General features: G+C 34.8%; 1 protein-coding gene across 3 annotated transcripts in view; it reads left to right on the top strand.

Annotated features, from left to right (window-relative positions):
• LOC149783542 (sphingosine-1-phosphate lyase-like) overlaps positions 1-24,488 on the top strand; it is a 25,717-nt gene extending 1,229 nt beyond the window's left edge. For all 3 annotated transcript variants that reach the window (XM_089931806.1, XM_089931804.1, XM_089931805.1), the window contains exons 2-13: positions 954-1,245; positions 2,584-2,730; positions 4,594-4,696; positions 6,456-6,621; positions 8,946-9,062; positions 11,672-11,823; positions 12,463-12,562; positions 13,208-13,322; positions 13,736-13,857; positions 17,459-17,561; positions 18,588-18,706; positions 23,488-24,488. In XM_089931806.1, the coding sequence (XP_089787932.1) occupies positions 999-1,245; positions 2,584-2,730; positions 4,594-4,696; positions 6,456-6,621; positions 8,946-9,062; positions 11,672-11,823; positions 12,463-12,562; positions 13,208-13,322; positions 13,736-13,857; positions 17,459-17,561; positions 18,588-18,706; positions 23,488-23,613 (1,617 nt within the window). In that variant the 5' untranslated portion in view covers positions 954-998 and the 3' untranslated portion in view covers positions 23,614-24,488. The remainder of the gene's footprint in view (positions 1-953; positions 1,246-2,583; positions 2,731-4,593; positions 4,697-6,455; positions 6,622-8,945; positions 9,063-11,671; positions 11,824-12,462; positions 12,563-13,207; positions 13,323-13,735; positions 13,858-17,458; positions 17,562-18,587; positions 18,707-23,487) is intronic.

Genomic DNA, 24,488 nt, shown 5'->3' with positions numbered 1-24,488 from the left:
TGCTTCCCTAACGATGAACACCATAAGGTCATGGCGAGTCAGGTATGTCAGTATCGAGTATTCGACTAGTACATGAATAAGTATATAGGTATCGAGTATTCTGACTAGTACATAAATAGGTATATCGGTATCGAATATTCTGGCTAGTACATAAATAGGTATATCGGCATTGTGTATCCTGACTAGTACATGAATAGGTTTTGGCATTGTGTATTCTGACTAGTACATAAAAAAGTATATTGGTATCGAGTATTCTGACCAGTACATAAATAAGTATATCGGTATCGAGTATTCTGACTAGTACATAAATAGGTATATCGGCATTGTGTATCCTGACTAGTACATGAATATTGGCATTGTGTATTCTGACTAGTACATAAAAGAGGTATATCGGTATGGAGAAATGTGACTAGTACATGAATATGTATATTGGCATTGTGTATTCTGACTAGCACATAGATAAGTATATCGGTATCGAGTATTCTGACTAGTACATAAATAGGAAATCAGTACCGAGTATTCTGAATGGTACATAAATAGTTATATCGGTATCGAGTATTCTGACTTGTACAAGGCATATGAATTTAAATCTACTGTGATACAAGGCTGGGATACCGAATAAGAGACCCTAGGCTGTACATACTTACTAAAATACCATGGAGATACCCTCGTCGGGTGTTGCATATATATATATATATATATATATATATATATATATATATTCTGATTGTTATATTTGTTGTTTTGTATTGTTTTATTGTTGATTTGTTACTAAACATTATCCTGGATCGTTTAGATAGATTCACTCTTTACATATCAATCAATCAATCAATCAATCAATCAATCAATCTGTCTATCTATCTATCTATCTGTCTATCTATCTATCTATTTTTATGTTCAATTTTTCTTTTCCTTTACGAAACATTTCAATTAGACCTGTCATATTTATTTAGGTTAGCCTCTGATGTTTCTTGCACAACAACTATCATCCTGGAATCATGCTCGAGTTTGTTGAGCACTTCTTGTTTACGCTGGTGGTAGCCATATTGGCCAGCGTCTATTTCCGAAAAGGTCGAGATGAGTTGATCCGGGTACTTCTGACGGGTCTAAAAGCGCTGCCTGGTGTACAGGAGCTGATAGATGTTGTATTGCACAAAGCGGTCGCAAGCTTCGTGAAGACGACAAATCTGGCAGATGACACCCAAGTGGAACAAATGCAACCAAGAGTGGTTCTATCAAAAGAGGGTGCGTTTAGTCAGTCAGTCAGCCAGTCTATCCATGTGTATGTATGTATGTATGTATGTATGTATGTATGTATGTATGTATGTATGTATGTAATTGTATGTATGCATGCATGTATGTATGTATGTATGTATGTATGCATGCATGTATGTATGTATGTATGTATATGTATGTATGTATGTATGTATGTATGTATGTATGTATGTATATATATGAATGTATGTATGTATGCATGTATGTATGTATGTATGTATGTATGTATGTATGTATGTATGAATGTATGTATGTATGTGTGTATGTATGTATGTATATATATATGTATGTATGCATGCATGTATGTATGTATGTATGTATGTATGTATGTATGTATGTATGTATGTATGTATGTATGTGTACAATTTAACGGTAGTGGATGGGGTGCGTTAAATCACAAAGAGGACGCAATAATATGGTCTGTAAATTCATCCATCCAACTACGAATCAATTAACTAATCAGCCTTCCTTCCTTCTATCTACATATACATCTGCCTAATTATCTATCTACATATACACCTGCCTACTTATCTATCTACATACACTAACTTTTATTCAGCATAAAGACATCGACCACAACTCAGATTAATTGTTCAACTGCATTAGCATAAATACATAACGTAAGCTATCTTTTCACCTCCATCGTAGTAGCAATAAAGTGTGTGCTGGTTAGATAACTTATCTGGTTTATTCAGATATTTATAAACAGTTACTATTACTGAAAAAAGGGGGGGGGGCAGTCTTGACCACGTCTTTTTGCGTCTAATAATTATTCCCAACTTTTAAAGTGTTGGAATGAATGAATAACGCGATACGTTGCGATACGTTTCATCGGAATTGTATAGGTTGCATGCAGCGTTTTTATTTATGAAGAGCTGATTTTGTTGGGGCTTTTTTTTCTTCTTCGCTTACCCTACGTAAATTCTGTAGACTAACACAAGTATTCCACGGCAAATCATAACAACAGGCCTTGTATTTAAATTAGTTCCAAGGTCCTTATTCCTCCTTTGAGTATTTTAAGTCTTTTAACATACAACCAGACTACGCCGAAAATGGCATACTATTACTAATAATAATTCTTTCACTTTTCTGCCACGATCCAGCTCAGATTTCTTTAATCAATTTTTACACTTGCGCCTATTATAAGGACCAGATTTTACACGACTACTCCTTTGATGTAATGTTTTGTAATCGCTCCAACCAGTAATTGTCTGTAAATCTGTTACTGGTTGCAGCAAATGAGATAAGAATATGCGAAGTAAGGAGTTACTGTAACAGAAAAAAATATCAATTGAATCTCCTCGGCAGGGATCTCTCACGAGGAATTGCGGCGACAGATGATCTTGATGAAAAAGAAGGAGACCAATCACGAGGAGGGGAAAATTTTCGCCTATGTCTACACATTGGAGGACGATCATTTCCAGCTTCAGAAAGACGCTTTTGAAATCTTCAGTGGTGAGTTCAACTGTCACGAAATTTCAACATCAATGACATTTCGTCCTCACGCGTTTATAAGGTATTGAGTCATATTGTTAGTCCATACGTCTGGCAGTGATATCTCTTCTCATGCAAATTTTAAGATGCCAAGTATATAATTGGGCGAATTTTCAATTAACACACATTTATTTCCATTTCTCTATCTTCTTCGTTAACCGCTCCAGTGGCTAGTGGTTAGAGCGTCCGCCTCAGATGCATGAGGTCGTGGGTTCGATCCCCGGCCGAGTCATACCAAAGACTTACAAAAATGGTACAAACAGTTACCTTGCTTGGCGCTCAGGACTGGTCGGCATGGTGTCAGGATAATGTCACATGTCTGCGGCATGATGCCCATGTGCTAGACATCACTATAAACTGCCACACTGCAGACATCGTAGCGATATGACTGAACAATTTTTAAAGCTACGTTAAAAATCCAAATCACACACTCACACACACACGCTATCTTTTTCGTTATACTGATCTTAAAAATATTTTATCTATATTCTGCCTGAAAGAAAGGATGTATTGCCATAGGTTTTGACAAGAAACGTATAGCATTTGGCTATAAATGAAAATGATGTTGATCCAAACATTAAAATGGCTGACATGGCGGCCATATTAAAAAGTTTGTTATTAACTACTTCTCTAAAGCAGATGGTCGTTTTGATATAGGGTTGTCTTTAAAAGACTTCTCACGATATCTTTTTTTTCCTTTGTGAAAATGATACCAACCTGACCTCCTACAAGACAGCTTTAACAGCCACCTCAGCTTCTTATCATCACTAAATAAATGGCTACTCATTCTGAATGGATGGCTATAATGACAGGGGACTTTCCCTAATACATGTCTTGCAGCATATATATATATATATATATATATATATATATATATATATATATATATATATATATATATATATATCAAGGATATATAACAACTTTAATGTTATGTTAGAGTATTATATTTATTATTTTTTTCGGTATATTGAACTTTTTCAATACTGTCTTACATAGTTTCAGCACTTTGCATTTTATAGCAAAAAGGAGGAGGGACGAAATGGACGTTTCGTAAGTTCCTAAGAAGTCTTTTCGGCCGGTATATGATCATTCTTTTCTAAGGACGCGTTTATTAAATTTAGATTCTGTGTCCGATTTTGTTTTAATTGTCATTGTCACTAAGTAGACTATCCTTACTTAGACCCTGGCAAATTCATTTCGACTGAGTTGAGGACAGTGAGTTACTTGAAGAAAATAAACAGAATATAAACTTTCGAAATGTCGATTACACAACGACATTAACTTTACATAACGTATATATTTTATTGCAACTTTTCAAATAGAAAAAAAAGACTTTTTAAAGAAATATAGTTTATCAATGCTTGATCCCCTAATTTCAAATCGAAAATTAGTCCCCAGATGTACTAATCGTACAATGAACGTTGTTATTATAAATTTTGTAATATATTTTACTCTCTTTCGTGTACATGGATCAGTTTTTTAAATGCATTACCCTTGAACTGAGAAAGTATTTCGAGTCAAGAGATACTTTGAATTAGGCACACATTAAATTTCATGATTAGTCCTTAAATGTGTTTTTACAGCCCACAAATACGGACAAATGTTTTTTCTTCACCCCATCCCAACTCACCCCGTAACTAAACAAACGAATATATTAAATCAGATAGAATATGTTAAGAAGTGCTTTGCCTTAATTTCATTTAACGGAATCGAAGAAAATGCGGTGAAATATACAAATAACTTTTAATTTATTTCTGACTTAATTTAATTTAGTTTAGTTTAATTTATTTATTTATTTTTTATTTTAAAAAATTGATTTAGAAAAGATCGGCTATTCCGTGGACCATGATACGCTGGTGAGAGAATTTCATCACGCCTTTCTACACGAGAATGCCTTGAATCCCATGATTTACCCGAGTCTAAGGCGAGTCTCATACGACTAAGAAAGAAAGAAAGAAAGAAAGAAAGAAAGAAAGAGAGAAAGAAAGAAAGGAAGGAAGGAAGGAAGGAAGGAAGGAAGGAAGGAAGAAAGAAGTAATGAAAATTCATTACGATTTTACTTATGTGACGGAAGATGAAAATATACATATCAAAAACCTGCGTGCCGTAGATCTTAATTTATAATTCCCAATTTCTTTAGAACTTCAGCAGACCCAGAGTTATAATGATAACCTCTGATCAGGGACATGATCTGCAATATTGTATAGTATAAAGATCCGTGCAATTATCTCAGTATCTCATGTACAAATGCAAGATCTCACAACTCCCTATAAATATGCTTAATTACACTGAGACATTCATTTGGAGTTACCTTTCCATAAACAAGTTTTATTGCTGTTATTGCAATAACGATTCTTATTACATGCTCATTTTTTCCCCCGTTAACTTTACATTGTCAGAATCGTTCAATATTCCCCGATACTGAACGTGCGCGACAACACACATATAGCATTCACGTGAATAAAGGAACTACTTTCTTTTGTAAACAAACAATGGACTCAGACGCCAGCACTTTTGATTTGTAAACAAATCATATACAGTCGCGTAAGAGGCTCTTTACGTTGTGGTTGTTTAAATTTGTTTCTGAATGAACTAAAACACGTTTCGTGGACTGCAAAAAAAAAAACCAGCTGTTTTGGCACATTCCGCGTTGATACAATGTTTCGGATTTAGGCTAGCTACATTATCAAAATGACGGAAGATTGGGTCCTTACAAATAACATACAAGTGACAAGGCATATACTGTTTTCTTTAGCTGGTGATAAGAATGGCAAAATAAAACATACTTACAGTTTTACATCCTGAATTTCCTCAAAATATATTTTCTTAATTCTGCAAATCCGAATTACATGAGCCATGTCATCGGTTTTCAATCGGGATTACACATTTCGAAACTGTGCTGTAATTTCGATGATAAGTGCAATTGCATCCTCCTTATTGCACTCAAAATGAAATAAGCATTAAATTCCATAGCGTCTTTTTGATAATTGCAATGGAAAGACTTCATATTTTTCCCACATTATGATTTTCAAACATTCAATGACAGAAACAGACACATTTGCTGACGTAAACAGGCTTCTCCCGCGCCACTTCAATCCGATGTATTTCATGTATAATTTGCACAGATGAATCCAGTCCAAAATGACAAACTTTCGTCGAATCGAAACAAAATACCAAAATATATTCATTCCAGATCAAATTTAACAGTTGTTGCAATGCGCATTCATTCACAATTAGACTGCAAATTTCAGCTTTAACTAGACACGCCATTTTCTTTCGAAAGTTATGTCGAGCGCGCGACTAAGTTCAAATTTATTTGGGCGGAGTTATGTGCGCATTAATAATGATGTCATTGTGTAATGACAAATCTACGTTTGTGTATTTAGTTTGGAATACGGCATTCATTCCTTTACGTTGTTTCTTGTAGTGTATTTTGTTTATATAATTAAACCTTAGGTAGAATAAAAAAATGAGTACATAATAAAAAAGTTACTGCATTTGTATGGGAAAATATGAACTCGTTTTGTAGGAAGGATATACTGCACTCACAAGTTCGTGCAGTATTCCATCCAAACAACTCGTTCATATTTTCCCATACAAATACAGTAACCTATAATTATTATTAACATTGCTATCATTACCATCATCATCATCTGCAAATGAAACTGTTTAACTCTATATAGAAAAATGGAGACAGAGATCATCAGCATGACAGCAGCCATGTTGAATGGAAGTAGAGAGGCGGTCGGTTTTCTAACTTCCGGTGGAACGGAGAGCAACTTGATGGCTGTTAAAACGTATAGAGACAGAGCTAGGAAATTGTGGCCCCATATCAAGAAGCCAAATATTGTATGTTTGGAAAATTACTATTATAAGCTATATAGAATGACATATAAGAAGTATAAAATGACATATTTCACCCTAATAGAGATGCCAGTGAAATTGGACAATTTTCTTCAACAGTGTTTCCTTTCTTTTCTTTTTTTTTTTCCTTTTGTTTTTAATGTCCATAAGTGACAATTGTAAACTCATACTTTCAATTTAGAAATTTAGTAAAATTACATTTTGTAAAGTAATAAAAGTTATAAAATATATAACTGAAGGGACCAACAGTCCGCAATACAGTTTCTCCTCCCTTCCTCAGTGAAACACAAACTATCAAACATTACAAACGAAATTTTAATCAATCTGATAAAGTCCCAAGTTTTGGAGCAGGATAGATTAATTAAATTAGATTAAGAAAGTTCAGAAAAATAATACAAGCACAATGCCAGAAGAACGAAGAAGAACAAATTAGGTAATCCATGTATTTAGTCATGCTATAAACCTTACCACTTATCAGGGCTATGTTACTGTATTTTAGAATACAAAAAAGGAACCACGGTTGATTCATTGTCTAGCATTTCAGATCCTGAACTAATTTGATGCTGTTTTCCAATCCTGCACAGAGCACATTGCCCCAACTGTATCAGCACTGTATCCACTTTCATATGCTGATCTAATTTTACACACCAGTCAATCAATCAACAGAATTCAAGACCTTGTCTCAGTTTTGCTTTGAGGACGTTTAGTCTGTAAAGTAACAAAATAACAGGTTGATATCATTAATTTAAAACATCTTTTTTAATAATTGCTATATAGATCCTTATTATAGTTATTGTTTTATAAATAAAAACAAACAAAGAAGCATTTAATTAAATATATTACAGGATATGTGTGCCTTCTAATGAAGAAATTTATTATAAATCTCGACGGGCTATTGAATTCAATTTCAAGGTATTATGTCCCTTATGCACGAGAGAGAAAAACAAAAAGGGAAAGCAGAAAAGATTTTGTTGAAATTGTGTACTATGTTTTATTCATTTAGAAAATGGCGATTGTTAATATTGTTCTCCTTATTCTCTTGCGTCGCTAACAATTAATCATTGGAAATTCATCACTGATCTAGAGAGTATAAAAGCGATAGTATACTGTTGAAACTATATTAATATATGCATATTAATGTGCCATACACAAATCACATTTTGATATACCAACATTACTGGTATATCAATTTGTATTATACCAATATTTTAAAAGCATGTCATTTTTTAATATATGTGTTAAACACACACACACACACACACACACACACACGCACGCGCACGTGCAGAACAGTACACTGTGGTAATCATTGATAGCAGTACCTAAAGAAAAGTGGAGAGGCTTGTAACACATTGTTTTATGAGACAAAAATGGAGCTCTCCATTTATTCAGATAATAGTAATAATGGCATACAGTTTTGTCACAAACATTATTATTATTATCCCAAAATGAATACTTTGGAATATTTTCATATTCCATGCACACATCTTTCTGTACATAATGTACATCTTTTTATTGCAAACAGCATCTGCAAAAAAGCAGCTCATGTTCAGTTTCTTCCAGTTTTATGCAAAATCCACTTCACCTTGTCACTAAATGCATTATACATAAATATCAGTGGCATTTCATTTCATTACATATAAACTCCATATTGCTGTACACTACATCAAAGTCTCTGTACAAAGTTATATGGACTTTTTATTATGAGCCATTCTTTCACACATCCATTGCGGACTGTTGCAGTATACCTAATTAAAGGAAATGTGACATCACTATTGGCATAATTTGTAGCCATTTTTCACACTCAGACTACCATCCCCCCACCCACCTGTGCTGAATTGTGCTCACCATTAGCCCTTAGGTGGCCAAACCCTGCTTAGTTTTCATACACCAGAAATACACGAAAAACGCGTGTTCTGTACAAGAAATGGTAATGCCATCTGAGAAGAAGTCTTACTAAACAACGACAGTTTCAAAGTGTACTGTTCTGGGGAAGAATTTTTTGTGTGCAGAAATTAATAAATCCACAGCTCAAGTGCTACAGTCAAACTTGGCTGTATTGGGTAGTAAACTCGTTCCATGTTTACGCGGATCACTTTTCTTGTACAGTTTAGATATAAAATAATATTACTCTCTAAGTTAATGTATGAAACCAAAAAATACATTTCTTACGTAGATAAGTACACCTATTGTACCATTCATTGTGATGTTAAAACTTGGATGATACACTTTGTGGTTCAGAGTAGAGATGGAAACCTGTGTTATAGAAGGATTTAAACACATTGAATCTGTTTCTTGTTCTATGTCAGGTAACACCCATAACCATCCACCCAACAATTGACAAGGCGGCACATTACTTTGGATTGGAGGTTATTCACACCCCAATAGGACCGGACTTCAGAGCCGATGTCAAGGCACTGGAGAAGGTCAGTGAGTGATTACTTAATTGTTTGCTTCCTTTTTTATCATCTTTATTTATGTTTTAATCTCTCATATCGGTAAGACCAAGAAAGCTTACTGTGTGCAGAAACTCGAATCAAACAGCGATTGTCATCCAGGGCCTTTCAAATCCAATGTCAGACTCCCTATTGATATTCCATGAGAACCACAGTCACTGCTTAAGTATTTTAATTTTTTTTTTTTTAAACCAGTAAAGTACCTATCCCCGTGAAATTTAGTATTGTGATATAGGTGATTTATACTGAGGGGTGGGGTGCGTGTTTCTCATTCTCAGTCTGACTTATGGGGTGGGGCGTATGAAAAAGTAAATAAATAAAAGTAACATTTCAATTTTAGTGCGTGTATAATATTTGCCTCCAGTTATGGAAGTTGTCTAAACCCCTCCCCAGCCATTTACAAAACGAAATACATCATTTGAAGTGCTCCTAACACTGTCATCTTGTCTGCGTTTTAAACCAGACGGAAGCTGTCGATGCAAACTGCAAGACCTTAAGAAATGTGTTGTCGCCAATATATACAATGTCTTCTTTTAATATTTCTAAAATAAAATAAAGAAAATAAAATGATGTCACTCGAATATATACGTGTTCAAAAAGATATAAGTCCTGGAAATTTTCGGAACAATTTGGAGCTTATTGAATGTGGGTAACAACATAACATCTGTTGTCTGAAAATAATTTGACTCGCTCTCGCAAATATGGCGACAGTGTAAGTGAAGAAACTACATTTCGGTTTTGCAACACGAACAAGATGAAAATTTCAGCGACCCTTGACGATGATAAGTTTGGAATGATATAATGATGAACGAAATGATTAAAGCTTAAGTTTATACAAATGATGCCAATCGAGTCTTGCAGAAAATAGAACAACCTAAAGGAACTTCTAAAACTGCTCATGCATTGGGCTATTGAACAAATATCTGACAGGTGCTCTATCCCAAATCCACGTGGACCTCTCGTTCTTTTCGTTTTTATAATGGACATGTTGTGTACAAAAAAGGGGTTAAGTATTTTATTATATGAATCAACATTGCTGTTGTTCCTCAGTCAAGAACTACATGTGCAGTCGAGCAAATTAAATTACCAACAGATTATTTCAGTAATTTTATATGATGTTTAATCACACCCGTTAGGTATGAGAGGCTATGGTGTACTAACATGTACACAAATAAGGTGTCTGGCTTGCTAGCTAATTAATTAGTTGAAATTTTAGTTGCATCTCTTCCGGTGGAAACATTTTGCCGTAATTGGCCCTGCACTGTACACATTCAGATTCCGGTGCAAATTTATGCCGTAATTGGCCCTGCACTGTATACATTCAGATTCCGGTGCACACTTATACCGTGACTAGCCCTGTACTGTACACATTCAGATTCCGGTGCAAATTTATGCCGTAATTGGCCCTGCACTGTACACATTCAGATTGCGGTGCACACTTATACCGTGACTGGCCCTGCACTGTACACATTCAGATTCCGGTGCAAACATTCTGCCGTAATTGGTCCTGCACTGTACACATTCAGATTCAGATTCAGATGTTGTCGTATACTGGGTATATTAGTAAGCCAGTTAGTGTTGCAAATCCTAAATGTTCATCAAATATACTTTTTGATTAATTAGTCAGTCCTCAGTCCGACAAAGACATATGTTGTGGAATGAATTAATTAAACAAATACATGATTAACGAAGTTGATATGTCAGTCAGTTAATTACCCTGTCCTACAAGCTGGCAAGTTCTTTTATTTGTCAATTATTAATTAAATCAGTCAGTCGCTTTATCAGACAGTCAGCTATAGTCGTTTTCAAATATCAGACAGATAGCCATAGTTGTTTTCAAATAGCATCGCGAATGGAAATCTTGATGTGTCTAAAAACGTGTTTCTTACGACGCACGGAAACACGGAACAAGATTAACTCGTATTAGATCGGCATCAATAACATTTTAAACCATTCTTTACCACGTGACAGCAGATGGATTCCATTCACAGTCGAAGCTCGTGGTTTTTTGTAATATAAAATTATTGGTATCAAGGCATAGTAGTCAGACGATGATTAGATCCTGCATAGGGTTAAGGAATTGCGTGCTAATATGGTAATTGTAAAATAAATAACAAAATATTCAAGAAATAAAAAATAAAAAAATTTCTTTAAGTTTGAAACTAAAGAAATAGTTCAAGATAAATTACTGAAATATTAGTAGATTTTGTTTTTACCGGAAATCTGATGGAGGTTGCAGCCAACGCACGTTCTGCAAGGAATAAACATTATAAAATATGGCGGTAGTTTTACCATTACGATAACCTTGACCCTTTGAGGTGATTGAAGCCATACTGACCACGATAATGAGGGCAAGAAAGGCATGCTATTAATTAACCACTGACCACGATAATGAGGCAAAGAAAGGCGTGCTATTAAGCTCGTTTAAAAGGAGCTTTCTTTGTCGATTAGTAATAACAATTTCCATCAATATATTTCTAGATGCAGCAGCAGGTGTTATTGCGATGCCGTATGAAACCAACTCAGTGTTCAAGTAGTGACCTTAACGCTAATTTGTCGTGTTTTTTTTTACAATCCAGACTATAAATTCCAACACCATTATGATCGCCGCCTCAGCACCGCAATTCTGTCACGGTGTTGTTGATCCTATTGGGCAAATTTCGGACATCGCACTCAGGAGAGGCCTTCCATTTCATGTAGACGCTTGCTTCGGTGGATTCATGCTTCCGTGGTATTTGGATTGTGATACTTTTTCGTTCTGTTAGAATGTGATAAATCAACTTTCTCTTTCAGAGTTAATTTTACTAAGCTCCATTTAGGTAAATCAAGCAGAACAAATAAGTTATGCGAGTGTAGTTTCCTTAACAAAGCACTAAAACGACACCGCTCAAGGAATACAATGAAGAAATATTGCGAATTTTATAAACTTTAGCATTTATAGTATCAGATAAATATCATGCTGAAATATCCTCCTGAAAAAGTAAGGTCTGTGACAACGGTATTCTGAAATTAGTTTCTTCTAAATTCCTTTATACGCAGTGAATATGCTTTTACAAATATTGAGAAGCGGTGTAAAAACGTTGTGACGTATACGTTCGAATTTTCTTTTACAAACAAATCACTACTTTAAAAAATATGAGGTATGGATATGTTCTTCTGTTCCTATTTGACAAGTAAATTCTAGAATCCATCGTATACTTAATTGTGATTTATACTTGAAACAATAAATATCTTACTACAATCCTTCCACTAAAAATCTATTCACAGAGAGAGAGAGAGAGAGAGAGAGAGAGAGAGAGAGAGAGAAGAGTAATTCATTAAGCTGTATAGCAGGCAAGAAAATGAGTCCTAACCTGGTGACTCCTTGCAGGGTGGAAAAGCTAGGATACCCGGTTCCTCCATTCGACTTTAGATGTCTAGGTGTGACGTCTATTTCGGCCGATATCCACAAGTACGGATACGGCTCCAAGGTGAGTGTTGTATTATGGGTACATTGCTTTCCCTTCACCGACTACAGATTTCACCCTTTTGCAAGATAAACCAACCTTTCTCGATGTATGGAAAAAGAACAGTAAAAAGAAGACTGCAACAATCTTAGACTAACAATGCACACACTTCACAAATGTACAGCATAGTACACTATATGGGAGTAGTTAAGGGTACAAACAAATATTTAAGAACATTATATGCGGATCTGTTTTTTTTTTTTTTTTTTTTTTGTTTTAATTTTCCGTAACTGGCTATACTCGGCTGCAGATGATCATACTTTGCTTAATCCAAGGCTTCCGCTAGAAATGAGCATTCAAGGATGCATCCATAGTTCACTAGTATGCATATATATAGATGCAGTTTGTTTCGAAACGTATGAGATGTTGACTTGATGTCCCCTAGAACATGCTAGGTCTATTCTTGATATAAAATAATTTTTTTAAATGAAGTATTAAGTTTATTAACAAGAGGTAAAACTGGATTTATAAAAACATTAGACATTAAATTACAAATTTCAACTTTTTTTGATAGACAGCTCTTGAGCCAATATGAGACCACATACATCACGTATTCGCATTACATACTCCGTCACATTTTAAATATGATGTATATGTACTTACTTAAAGGGCTCCAGTGTGATTGTGTACCGGAACTCCGAGATCCGGAAGTTTCAAATTTACACCTATGCGCAATGGCCTGGGGGCTTGTACGGATCTCCCAGCATGGCGGGCACCAGACCAGGTAAAAAGCATGCAGATTCTTAGCATGCAATGCATACACACACATAACAATGAATAAGCGATCAACAGTTAATCATTTAGCTTGATATTATCTTACATCGTTTAAATAAAACTTTCAACTAACTTTCCTCTAGAAATGTATGACCTAATCATTGCCTAAGCTTGAAAGAATTATCCATGTAAGTTTTGACCATCCTTAGCGTATGAAATTGTAAAATTCTAGATAATATATAAAGCATTTCTACGTCACAAACGTTTCAGTTTCGGCTACTCAGCCTTGATTAGAGGATTATGAATCAATAACTATACAAACTGAAATGGCTTCAGACATATGGTGGAAAGTCCTTTTTCTACAATTTTTAATCACACTTTCACGAAATAATTTACATGATGCAAATGGCTTTTATCCCTAAGGTGGTAATATAGCCGCGTCTTGGGCGTCTATGAAGGCTTTGGGAGAAGACGGATACATGAGAAAAGCCAAAGAATTGATGGAGGCGACGATAAAACTTAAAGCAGGCATAAAAAATATCCAGGTCTGACTCTCTCTCTCTCTTTTCTGTCCCTCTCAAAATTCCACGTAAACATTATCAAATGTATATCATTTAAAATGACACAAGCTTTTCATATATAATTATTGTTACACGCAAGAGGTCTGACTACCGACTGAATCAAGCAAATCTTGAGTGAGTCTGGTCTGAGGTACATGCTTTCCCTATTTCCAAGAACCTTAACACAATTACTCGGTTTACGAAATATCCTCAATACACCGACTCCCAATAATCAACCAAAAATCACTAAATTCTTACAAAACTATTATCTGATGCGTAAATTCAAATGGGTTTATTACATTGCACTAAAAATATCGCCATTTATTTGTGTGTGGGTGGGATGGAGGTGAACAACAACAACAACAACAAAATAATAATAATAATAATAATAAAAACACACACCTCACGTAGCATGCGTAAATATATATTCTTACAAAGAATGATGTGGCTATATATTCTTACAAAGAATGTTGTGGATATATATTCTTACAAAGAATGTTGTGGCTATATATTCTTACAAAGAATGTTGTGGATATGTATTATTACAAAGAATGTTGTGGCTGTGTATTCTTACAAAGAATGTTGTGGCTGTGTATTCTTACAAAGAATGTTGTGGCTATATATTCTTACAAAGAATGTTGTGGCTATATATTCTAACAAAGAATGTTGTGGCTATATATTCTAACAAAGAATGCGACTATGTATTCTTACAGAGAATGTTGTGGCTATGTATTCTTACAAAGAATGGTTTGGCCATGTATTCTTACAAACAATGTTGTGGATATGTATTCTTACAGAAAATGTTGTGGCTATATATTCTTACAAAGAATGTTGTGGCTATGTATTCTTACAAAGAATGTTGTGGCTCTGTATTATTACAAAGAATGTTGTGGATATGTATTATTACAAAGAATGTTGTGGATATGTATTATTACAAAGAATGATGTGGCTATTTATTCTTACAGAGAATGTTGTGGCTATATATTCTTACAAGGAATGTTGTGGCTATATATTCTTACAAAGAATGTTGTGGCTATATATTCTTACAAGGAATGTTGTGGCCATGTATTCTTACAAAGAATGTTGTGGCTATGTATTCTTACAAAGAATGTTGTGGCTATGTATTCTTACAAAGAATGTTGTGGCTATGTATTCTTACAAAGAATGTTGTGGCCATGTATTCTTACAAAGAATATATTTTTACAAGGAATGTTGTGGCCATATTCTTACAAAGAATGTTGTGGCTATATATTCTTACAAAGAATGTTGTGGCCATATTCTTACAAAGAATGTTGTGGCTATATATTCTTACAAGGAATGTTGTGGCCATGTATTCTTACAAAGAATGTTGTGGCTATGTATTCTTACAACGAATGTTGTGGCTATGTATTCTTACAAAGAATGTTGTGGCTATGTATTCTTACAAAGAATGGTGTGGCTATGTATTCTTACAAAGAATGTTGTGGCTATGTATTCTTACAAAGAATGTTGTGGCCATGTATTCTTACAAAGAATATATTTTTACAAAGAATGTTGTGGCCATATTCTTACAAAGAATGTTGTGGCTATATATTCTTACAAAGAATGTTGTGGCCATATTCTTACAAAGAATGTTATGGCTATATATTTTTACAAAGAATGTTGTGGCCATATTCTTACAAAGAATGTTGTGGCCATATTCTTACAAAGAATATATTTTTACAAAGAATGTTGTGGCCATATTCTTACAAAGAATGTTGTGGCCATATTCTTACAAAGAATGTTGTGGCTATATATTCTTACAAAGAATGTTGTGGCTATGTATTCTTACAAAGAATGTTGTGGCTATATATCCTTACAAAGAATGTTATGGCTATATGTTCTTACAAAGAATGTTGTGGCTATGTATTCTTACAAAGAATGTTGTGGCCATGTATTCTTACAGAGAATGTTGTGGCTATGTTTTCTTACAAAGAATGTTGTGGCTATGTATTCTTACAAAGAATGATGTGGCCATATATTCTTACAAAGAATGATGTGGCTATATATTCTTACAAAGAATGTTGTGGCCATGTATTCTTACAGAGAATGTTGTGGCTATATATTCTTACAAAGAATGTTGTGGCTATGTATTCTTACAAAGAATGTTGTGGCTATGTATTGTTACAAAGAATGTTGTTTAAGACACGTGATACATAAATGAGCATTCATGTTTTACGTGATGCTTATGCATCTTTACCTTTAAATTTATGGAGAAATAAAATTTCCCAGACTATGCATGTATTAGGAAAATAATATCAATAAATATCAAAATTAGAGCGATGCATTGTTTGCCATTTCAGAAACTAATATAATTTCACGGAAATTAGTAAGGTCAAGTATTCTTGTGGTAAAGTTTATAAGCATCATAGGGTAAGATTTTCCAATTACGTCATTTTTTGTACAGATAATCTTCCAGCAAAACAGTTGATTTAAAAGTCATTGTCTCCTCTAAAGAAGCATCATCAACATTGAACACCCGTGTACATTGATTGAAATGGCAACCATAACTGAAAACAAACGCGGTACACTTGTTGTAATTTATACATAGTCTTTGTGACGTGGCTTATTCCTGTTTTTGTTCACCGGTTCCCAATATTTTCTGGAAAATAAGTTGTTGTTGTTGTCGTGGGGCTTAACGCCATTTTTCAGCACACGATAGGCTATACATGGCGGCCAGTATTAATGGTGGAGGAAGAACCCGGGAAAACCCCGGAAAGAACCACCGAACCTCGAGAAGCTACTGGCAAGCTTTCTCACATACCCACATTAGCTGAATCTTAGACTCGAACTGCCGCAGACAGAGGTGAGATGGCAGTGATCCGTAACGAAGAGCGCTTTAGACCACTCGGCCACTCGGGGCCCCTGGAAAATAAGAGTAAGCAAGTAAAGATAAGCCGTCAGACCACAACTGAGAAACATTCGCAACTTTGCGATCAGTCCCACTGATAATATCTCAAATGTATATGGATAGCTGCCATTTGGATTACTTTCAGCTATTTATGAAACAAGGATTGACAGAGAAGTTACGAATGATCAAACAAATTATTTTCATTATTAACCCCTCGGTTAATCCTACATTTACTTCAATAGTAAAAATAGCCGAGGCGATCTGAATTTTGTTCCGGAGAAAATTTTATCCAAATAAAATATGCTTTTACTGTAAACTACTACGCCGACATACATCTGAGGCAAAATTTTGTCTCGCAGAATAGCTGAGGCAATTACGAATGAGATGAAAAGATATAAATAAATATAAATGGCGCAATCTCTTGTTATTTGAATTACATCTTATTACCATTCCAAAACCACAGCGGCTCGTATCGTTGCTTATAATTGACCTGTCATACATGTACTATATCATAACTACAAGTTAATTGTAAGCAACGATACGAGCCCCTGTGTCCAAAATGGCATACATTTTCTTTTTTGGAATATAAGCTACAAGATATTTCGTAACGTTCGAATGCGACAATTTCTCGATTGCTACATTATTATGTTTGGAAAGATCTGAAAACGCAGAAAGTTGACCACTAGACGCTTATCTACTTTTTTTGATCATGTACAGGGACTGTGCATTCTTGGTGAACCACACATGACGGCGTTTGCCATCGGTTCCTCCGATCCAGACATCAATATGCAGGCTGTAGCAGATGTCATGGAACAAAGAGGTTCGTAAACCTTGTATATGTTTGATTGTCTCTCGGTAAACGTTGTGTATGTTTCATTGTCTCCCAGTAAACCTTGTGTTTGTTTCATCGTCTCCCAGTAAACCTTGTGTATGTTTCATTGTCTCCCAGTACGCCTGTTTCTTTCTTCATGTACAGCAGTGTTTCTCAAAGTGTGGTACTCATACCACCCCTGGGACATGAAAGTATTTAAGAAGGTACGTGGCAGAAAATAAATCGCTAAAAAATTTTCACACACAAAAAAATCCACTACGGCACTGGGAGAAGGGATACGCCGATAAGACCGATTTCCCAGAAGGGGTACGCGAATGTTATAATTTGGGAAACACTGATGAACCGGCATAGATGGATGGTTTGAATGATTGTATGGATAGATACATGAAAGGTCGGGTAGATGAATTGCATGATGTGTGTGTGTGTGTGTGTGTGTGTGTGTGTGAATATGATGACCACTATAAGAAGTTTCTTTCTTAATTTCTAAATCACTGAGTTGGATACATACATACATACATACATACATACATACATATCGATTGCGAGCGTCTTGGAGAACATGAACAGAAAGACAATATTCTTATAGTCGTGCAGCTCTCTGATATTGTTAAAATTGCACAACCTTTCTCGCCATGATCTATCCAGATATGGTCGTTAGACAAATCTCGCAATGAGTTACGTTTTCGTGGAGATATCAAAGGTAAATGTCTTATCGTTTTATTATACTGAAACAATTTACCTCAAATTACAGGTAATGATCTAAAATCTGAAGGGTTTACAATCCAATTTTACAGCTGTTTATGCGGAAATTTACCCTTGTAGGTTTTAGATTGAACTTACAACTGTAGAACCTTTCTGCTCCAGAACGGTTTTGTAATGTGCGAGACTTTAGAAACAGAACCAACCAAGAGAGACGGTATACACACGTACACAAACATATACATTCACGCACCATCTTTAGAATTGACGTGTATGTGAATTCAATTCAATCACGAAGTTCTACTAACATGACAGGCTGGAAGATGGAAAGAAACATGAACCCTGACTCAATCCACTGCTCCATTTTGCCGCATCACGTGGGGGTGGTTGATGAACTGTTGGAGGTACTGAAGTCATCAACACAGGAAGTCAAGGTATTATTATTATTATTATAGGTGGCGTTCTACAGTTTCGTATTTTTCATGGTTAGCTTTTTAAAGAAATAATAACTTCCCCGGTTTTCCTCACTGGTTATTTGGCTATTTAAAAAAGACCTTGTGTATCTTAGGCATTGTTAAAGGAACATTTATTCCATTTATTTTGGTGTATGATTGATTCGTGAAGTATGGGTTATAGAGCAGACAACTCGGCCTTATTTCAGATGTGCTCATATAAAAGACACAGCTAGCTGTGCCTAGCTATTTTCAATTCCTGGGCTTAAAAAGTCAATTTTAAAAAAGAGACGATAACTTCTTTATGTTTTATTTATTTTGTAATTCATTAATTGTACGTTCAGACGTTCATAATGTCTAGTCTGGCAAAATTAATTTTCCCTATTTTAATATGTTAGTGTGTATGTGTGTGATTTGGATTTTTAAAGCAGCTTTAAAAAAAAAATCAGTCATATCGCTATAATGTCTGCAGTGTGGCAGTTTATAATGATATCTAAGAGTCCACTTGTAATAACTCAAACACGGGGCGACGTTTGCTGTCCCACACTTTATTACTTACGGTTTATGGACATGTGAGATTCGCAAATGTTATTAGCGTAATTATATATCGTAACGCAAGTTAATTATTGTGTCTTATCATTGATTAAGTCAATTTTTGACACCATTTCCTCCAACTTCAAAATAACTACTGATATGAAAACGATTGTATCGTGGTGAAAATATCGCCATACAGAAACTAAATGTAAAGAAGCTACGCTTCAGAATTAGTTGTCTGGAAGCTGGCTCATCAAGCTATCTACCTCTGCCAGTCGCATATATCCTTGGAGCATTGCTTATGAAAGATACACGGGTTAATGCCGCCTCGTGGTTGCGTCTGCAAAGCTTTTACATTTTAATAGGCAAAAGAGAGACTTCCGCATTATCCTTAAAGCCTTAAAATAACGATTCGTCCCGCGAGGATCTGTGAGGTTTCGACGAAGCAAACCTTTCAGCTGCTCCGTAGTTCATTGAAAAACTATTGCTATAGAAGACTCACACTCCGCAGTGTCTTAAACTCGAAAACTAAATAACAGTGAATGGAAGTGACAGTAGACAACAAAAGCATGAACAACCCAGGAAATCTCGCGAAGATCGAGACTTTACGAAAAGCGTTTGTTGCTGAATTACTATAGAACTGTCTGATACCCTGGAAACAAACGCAGTAAAGGCTTTACCTAAAGAAGAGTTGGTTTTTAAAGCTTGACTTTGAGTGGACAGATGAAGATCTATAGTTGTCCCAGTTTGTTTGGCAATGTATTGACAAATAATAACGATTTTTCTTTATTGAAGTTCTTTAAAACAATTGACCAGAAAGATGTTTTTAAACTAAAAGGAATTTATTAGATTGTTCTCTTTATAGATACAGTTTTAATGTAGAAAATTAATGATCAACATCGGAATTGTTTATCATAAGAATTATCTATGTTGTGCCAAAAATGTATTAATTATATAAACGACAGTGTTTTACAAATATTTCAGAACCCCATCATAGCATGTTGTAGGCATTCCGAATTTATTTGCAAAAAACATCTTAACGGGTGTTTAAAAAAAGAAGATTTAGAGAGCACAAGGATAGACTGGTAGCATATTCTATATTTTTGAGGCAATTTCGGGATGAATAATATTTAGATTCTTTCTTTGAAATTTATTAAAAGTTTTGGAAGAACTAATTGTAATTGTGATAATATTTGAATATACACATTTAAATGTCTAGTTTATAACATACGGTAGTTTTGTATCGTGTATTAACTTGAATATCTAGTGTCACGATACTAGGTTTTAAGATATGCAACGGAAAGGAAATATACCAACAAGATTAGTAAAATCGACAATAAGTTATTTCTCTACGTTTCAACGTGAAAATTTAAATGACACATACATTATTGATAATATAGTTTCAGATAATCCTAAATGTTCTCTGACAAGTCCAAAAGTATAGAATGTTCAGAATCAATTCCAATAATCTTGAATGTCCTGATGCACCAATGATTTAATCCAGAATGTCTTTGAATGAGCCCTCAATAACCCCATGGTAGTGTTTCAGTCCAAAACGTTACTGAGTTCTTTATAATCCCCGTGAATAATTTGAAATAAATAATTCCTCCCAAATTATACCTGAACACAACTTCAAACTCTGATCAGGGATTTCCAAAGAATTATTTGAAATGGGAATGAAAAATGTGTTTACCAAACCTCTATATATACACACCTCTCTTGACCTGCAACGCAATAAATTTTCGAAAGAACCAATGAAAAAATTAACTAAATAAGTTTGGCCTTGAACTTAAAAGTGTAGGAAACATCTAGTTTACCACTTATCATTTGAAAACAAACAACAGGTAGACAAAACATAACAATAGCCACGTGGCCCAAAACTCAACTCTCAGTAACGGACAAACGTCAAGTACACAATATAAATTAAATACACGTCACAGTAGTTTATTACATATCAAAGTTTCCCCATAAATACCATGAAACTGACATGTTTTTACCTCACCTTGTTGAAATTATGTAAGTAATGGCATAACAATATTTTTATTTTCTTTCTTTATAGTGATCAAAATAATCTAAGACTTTAATCATATCATTGCAGTAAATGACTTTTAGTTATGCTCAGCTGCTTATATAATTTACCGATCTTTATTTTTTTAAATAGATTTAATAAACATTTTTTGCATACAGAAGGTGCATTTATTTATTTATTCATGCATTTCGCTCTTTCGCTCAATGGAATTCACTGGAACAATATCCATTCACCGTCAAAAAAGAGGTCAAATGAGAATGAAGAATAGCGGTCAAAGGGAGTTCGAAATCTGAAAGTTCTCTATTGGTTCTAACGTCAACCATCGTCGAAGTGACGTCATTTACTCAAATTACAACTACCACTCATGCTGATGATTCTGTTATAATAGTCTTCTCCGTGTCCTTGGTCGTCTATTCATTGGCCATCCTTCTAATTGTTTTAGACCCCTAATGTTTCTCCTATTTACATAATGACTACCGTTGCAGCATACCTTCCTATACTGTGTTCTCTCCATCCCATTCTCAATTTTATTTCCCTCCTTCTCCTCTTCTACTATTTTGTCCTTTTTGCTCCATATCATCCTGCTCTTGTGTCTAGAGCGTCATATTTCTCTTCCCTGCATGTCTCCTTCTTTCTTAGGTTTGTAATGATTTTACCGCATGACAGATTCAAGATTTTTCTCCTTTTTTCCCATTTCACCGTGTCCATCTTCTCCTTTTTTTCCATTTCACCGTGTCCATCTTCTCCTTTATTTCCATTTCACCGTGTCCATCTTCTTCTCATGCACTTCCATCTTACCGCGTCATCTTTCCAGTTTTTTATTCTTCTTAATATCACACCAGTTTGATATCATTCTTCTTTCGCTTGTTGGTTTCTATCCTGTTTTTATGCGACATCAAAGATAACTGCATCTATCTCCTCTTTCCCATCGCCTTCTCTTGATATTCCTTCTTCTTTACATAAACTTGATTTCGGATTTCGGTTCCTCTTTCTACTTTCTCGCCTAAACTTTCTTCGTACCCACCCCCACCCATAATCACTTCTCCTACTCGTCCACACCCCATTAAAATGTTTTTTTTTTTAATTGAACCCTCTATCCCACAGACTATTTTTGCCTCCACCATTCCTTTCTCCTCTCGTTCGTCCTTCTCTGTTCCCAAATCATGTTTCGCTTGGTGAACCTAATTCCACTCAAGTCTATGCCATGCAGTCCATTCTCGGTTGTTCTGGATTGATTGTATTTCTAATAATATATACTTTCTATATTTGACTCCAATGGCCTTTTGGCTTTTAAAAGTGAGCTTAGCTTTATAAAGGAACTTAAACTACAAATTATCATATGAACAGAAAATGCTCATAAAAACAACCAAAAAATGTAATTGCTCCAATATTGTCTTTAAAATGTTTTATGATTTTTTCAATCAATTCTCATTTAAAGGGCAAAATGAATATAAAAGATACTTAAAATATTTAACATTCAGATTACATGACTCAGACGGTTATTTTTATGTGACTGTAGAAAGGAACGTGATCATTAATATCTCACAAGCTATGTTCGTTCATTTTATTGACATTTTCCCTGTAAACAAACCTGATTCAGATGCCTCGCATCATCAAAAGCACTTTACACCTTTCCTTCTCATTTTCTGCTTTCGTCTCCATAATAGCATCGTATGTACCACCTTTCTCGCCATTGCTACAAACATCTCTTTGCAACTACCACCCTCACCGTAGCGCACACAAAAAACAGCCGCAAACATGCATTCCATGTTGTGCACATGTTTCCCTCCTCTTCTTTCAAAGCATTCCTTGACATTCGATCATTAATTATTTTAGTCATAAGTTTTGTCCACTGATTAAAGACAAATTTCAAAGTCTATAAAACGATCATCGAGTAATGCGTTTTGTTTTTGGCGACGTGCTGTTCACAGACAATTAAAGTTGCATTTATGTGATAAGACTTTCAAACACGTTGCATGATATGTTGTATGGTGGCTGTTTCGTATTTTTGGAACCAATATGAAAAACTTCTACATCTACTAAATGATCTTGTGTAACCTTCTGGTGGTGGGGTTGTTTGTTGAACCTGATAGGAGGTGCATATAATGAAGAGAAGGTAAAGACAAGGACAAATATGTTCAGCAGTGTGGGTAATTTCTCTTAATTTCTGATTAGCATGATTGCCATTATTCAATTTTAGGAGAACAAGAGTTTGGCGAAGAAAGGCACGGCTGCCATGTACGGAATGATGGCTACAATACCTGACAAAGCCATTGTCAATGATTTTATCACAGAGTTCTTCAGCGAGATCTACAAGTGCAAATAAATTGCAAGATTCATTTTACGAATAAAACAAACTATAGTGTGCACTACCGGACTATGTTTCATGACTTTTTAATACCCACCCTAGCACTGTAATCAGTGTTTTAAAAAATTATGAATCGACGATTGAAACTAATTCTACTGACTATCGCAGACCAGAACAAACGGCTATTACAATGTGAACCGTATAAGATGTTCTCGATCGATCGATACAGGGACTGTACTCGATCGTGGTTTCTGAATTAAAAATGAAAACTCTTTTTTTTTCTCTCATCAGAATGATTTATGTGATTCAAGCAAAATATTAAATCATGAGATGAAAATATTATTTAATTTGACGGAATGAATATAAACAATTGACTTGCCATGTGGATACAGCAATAAATCATATTATTTTGTGACACATCTTGTAATAGTCCCGTGATTGGTGTTTCATGTATGTACACATTTTACTTACAATATAGCACGATATATCTATGTTTTATATATACTTTTTATCTATTCAGTTTGTATTATAAAGATGTGCCATTTCTTTTGTTTTCGTTCTTTATTTGTTTGTCGTAGCATTTCACTGTGTGTCTTCTGTTTTAAATATTTACATACTGTGGCCTGTCTGTTTTAATATGTTCATACTTGTTTTTATTGTGTTGGTATATTGTACTCGTCTGTTAAATGCTTAAATGCAAAAGTAATGTAAATGCAGTAAATAAAATATGGTTTCAAACGTCAACCTAACAAACTCACATCTATGTAATAACACCAGTCTTACATGTTATAAACCAGACAAAACGTAAATATAATAACATCAGTCTTACATGTTATGAACCAGACAAACCGTAAATATAATAACATTAGTCTTACATGTTATAAACCAGACAA

Source organism: Sinohyriopsis cumingii, chromosome 14 (genome assembly GCF_028554795.1).
Source record: "Sinohyriopsis cumingii isolate HCF-2022 chromosome 14, ASM2855479v2, whole genome shotgun sequence".
Lineage (NCBI taxonomy): Eukaryota > Metazoa > Mollusca > Bivalvia > Unionida > Unionidae > Sinohyriopsis > Sinohyriopsis cumingii.
The sequence above is the reverse complement of the archived record's forward strand: the minus strand, read 5'-3'. Positions and strand labels throughout refer to the sequence as shown.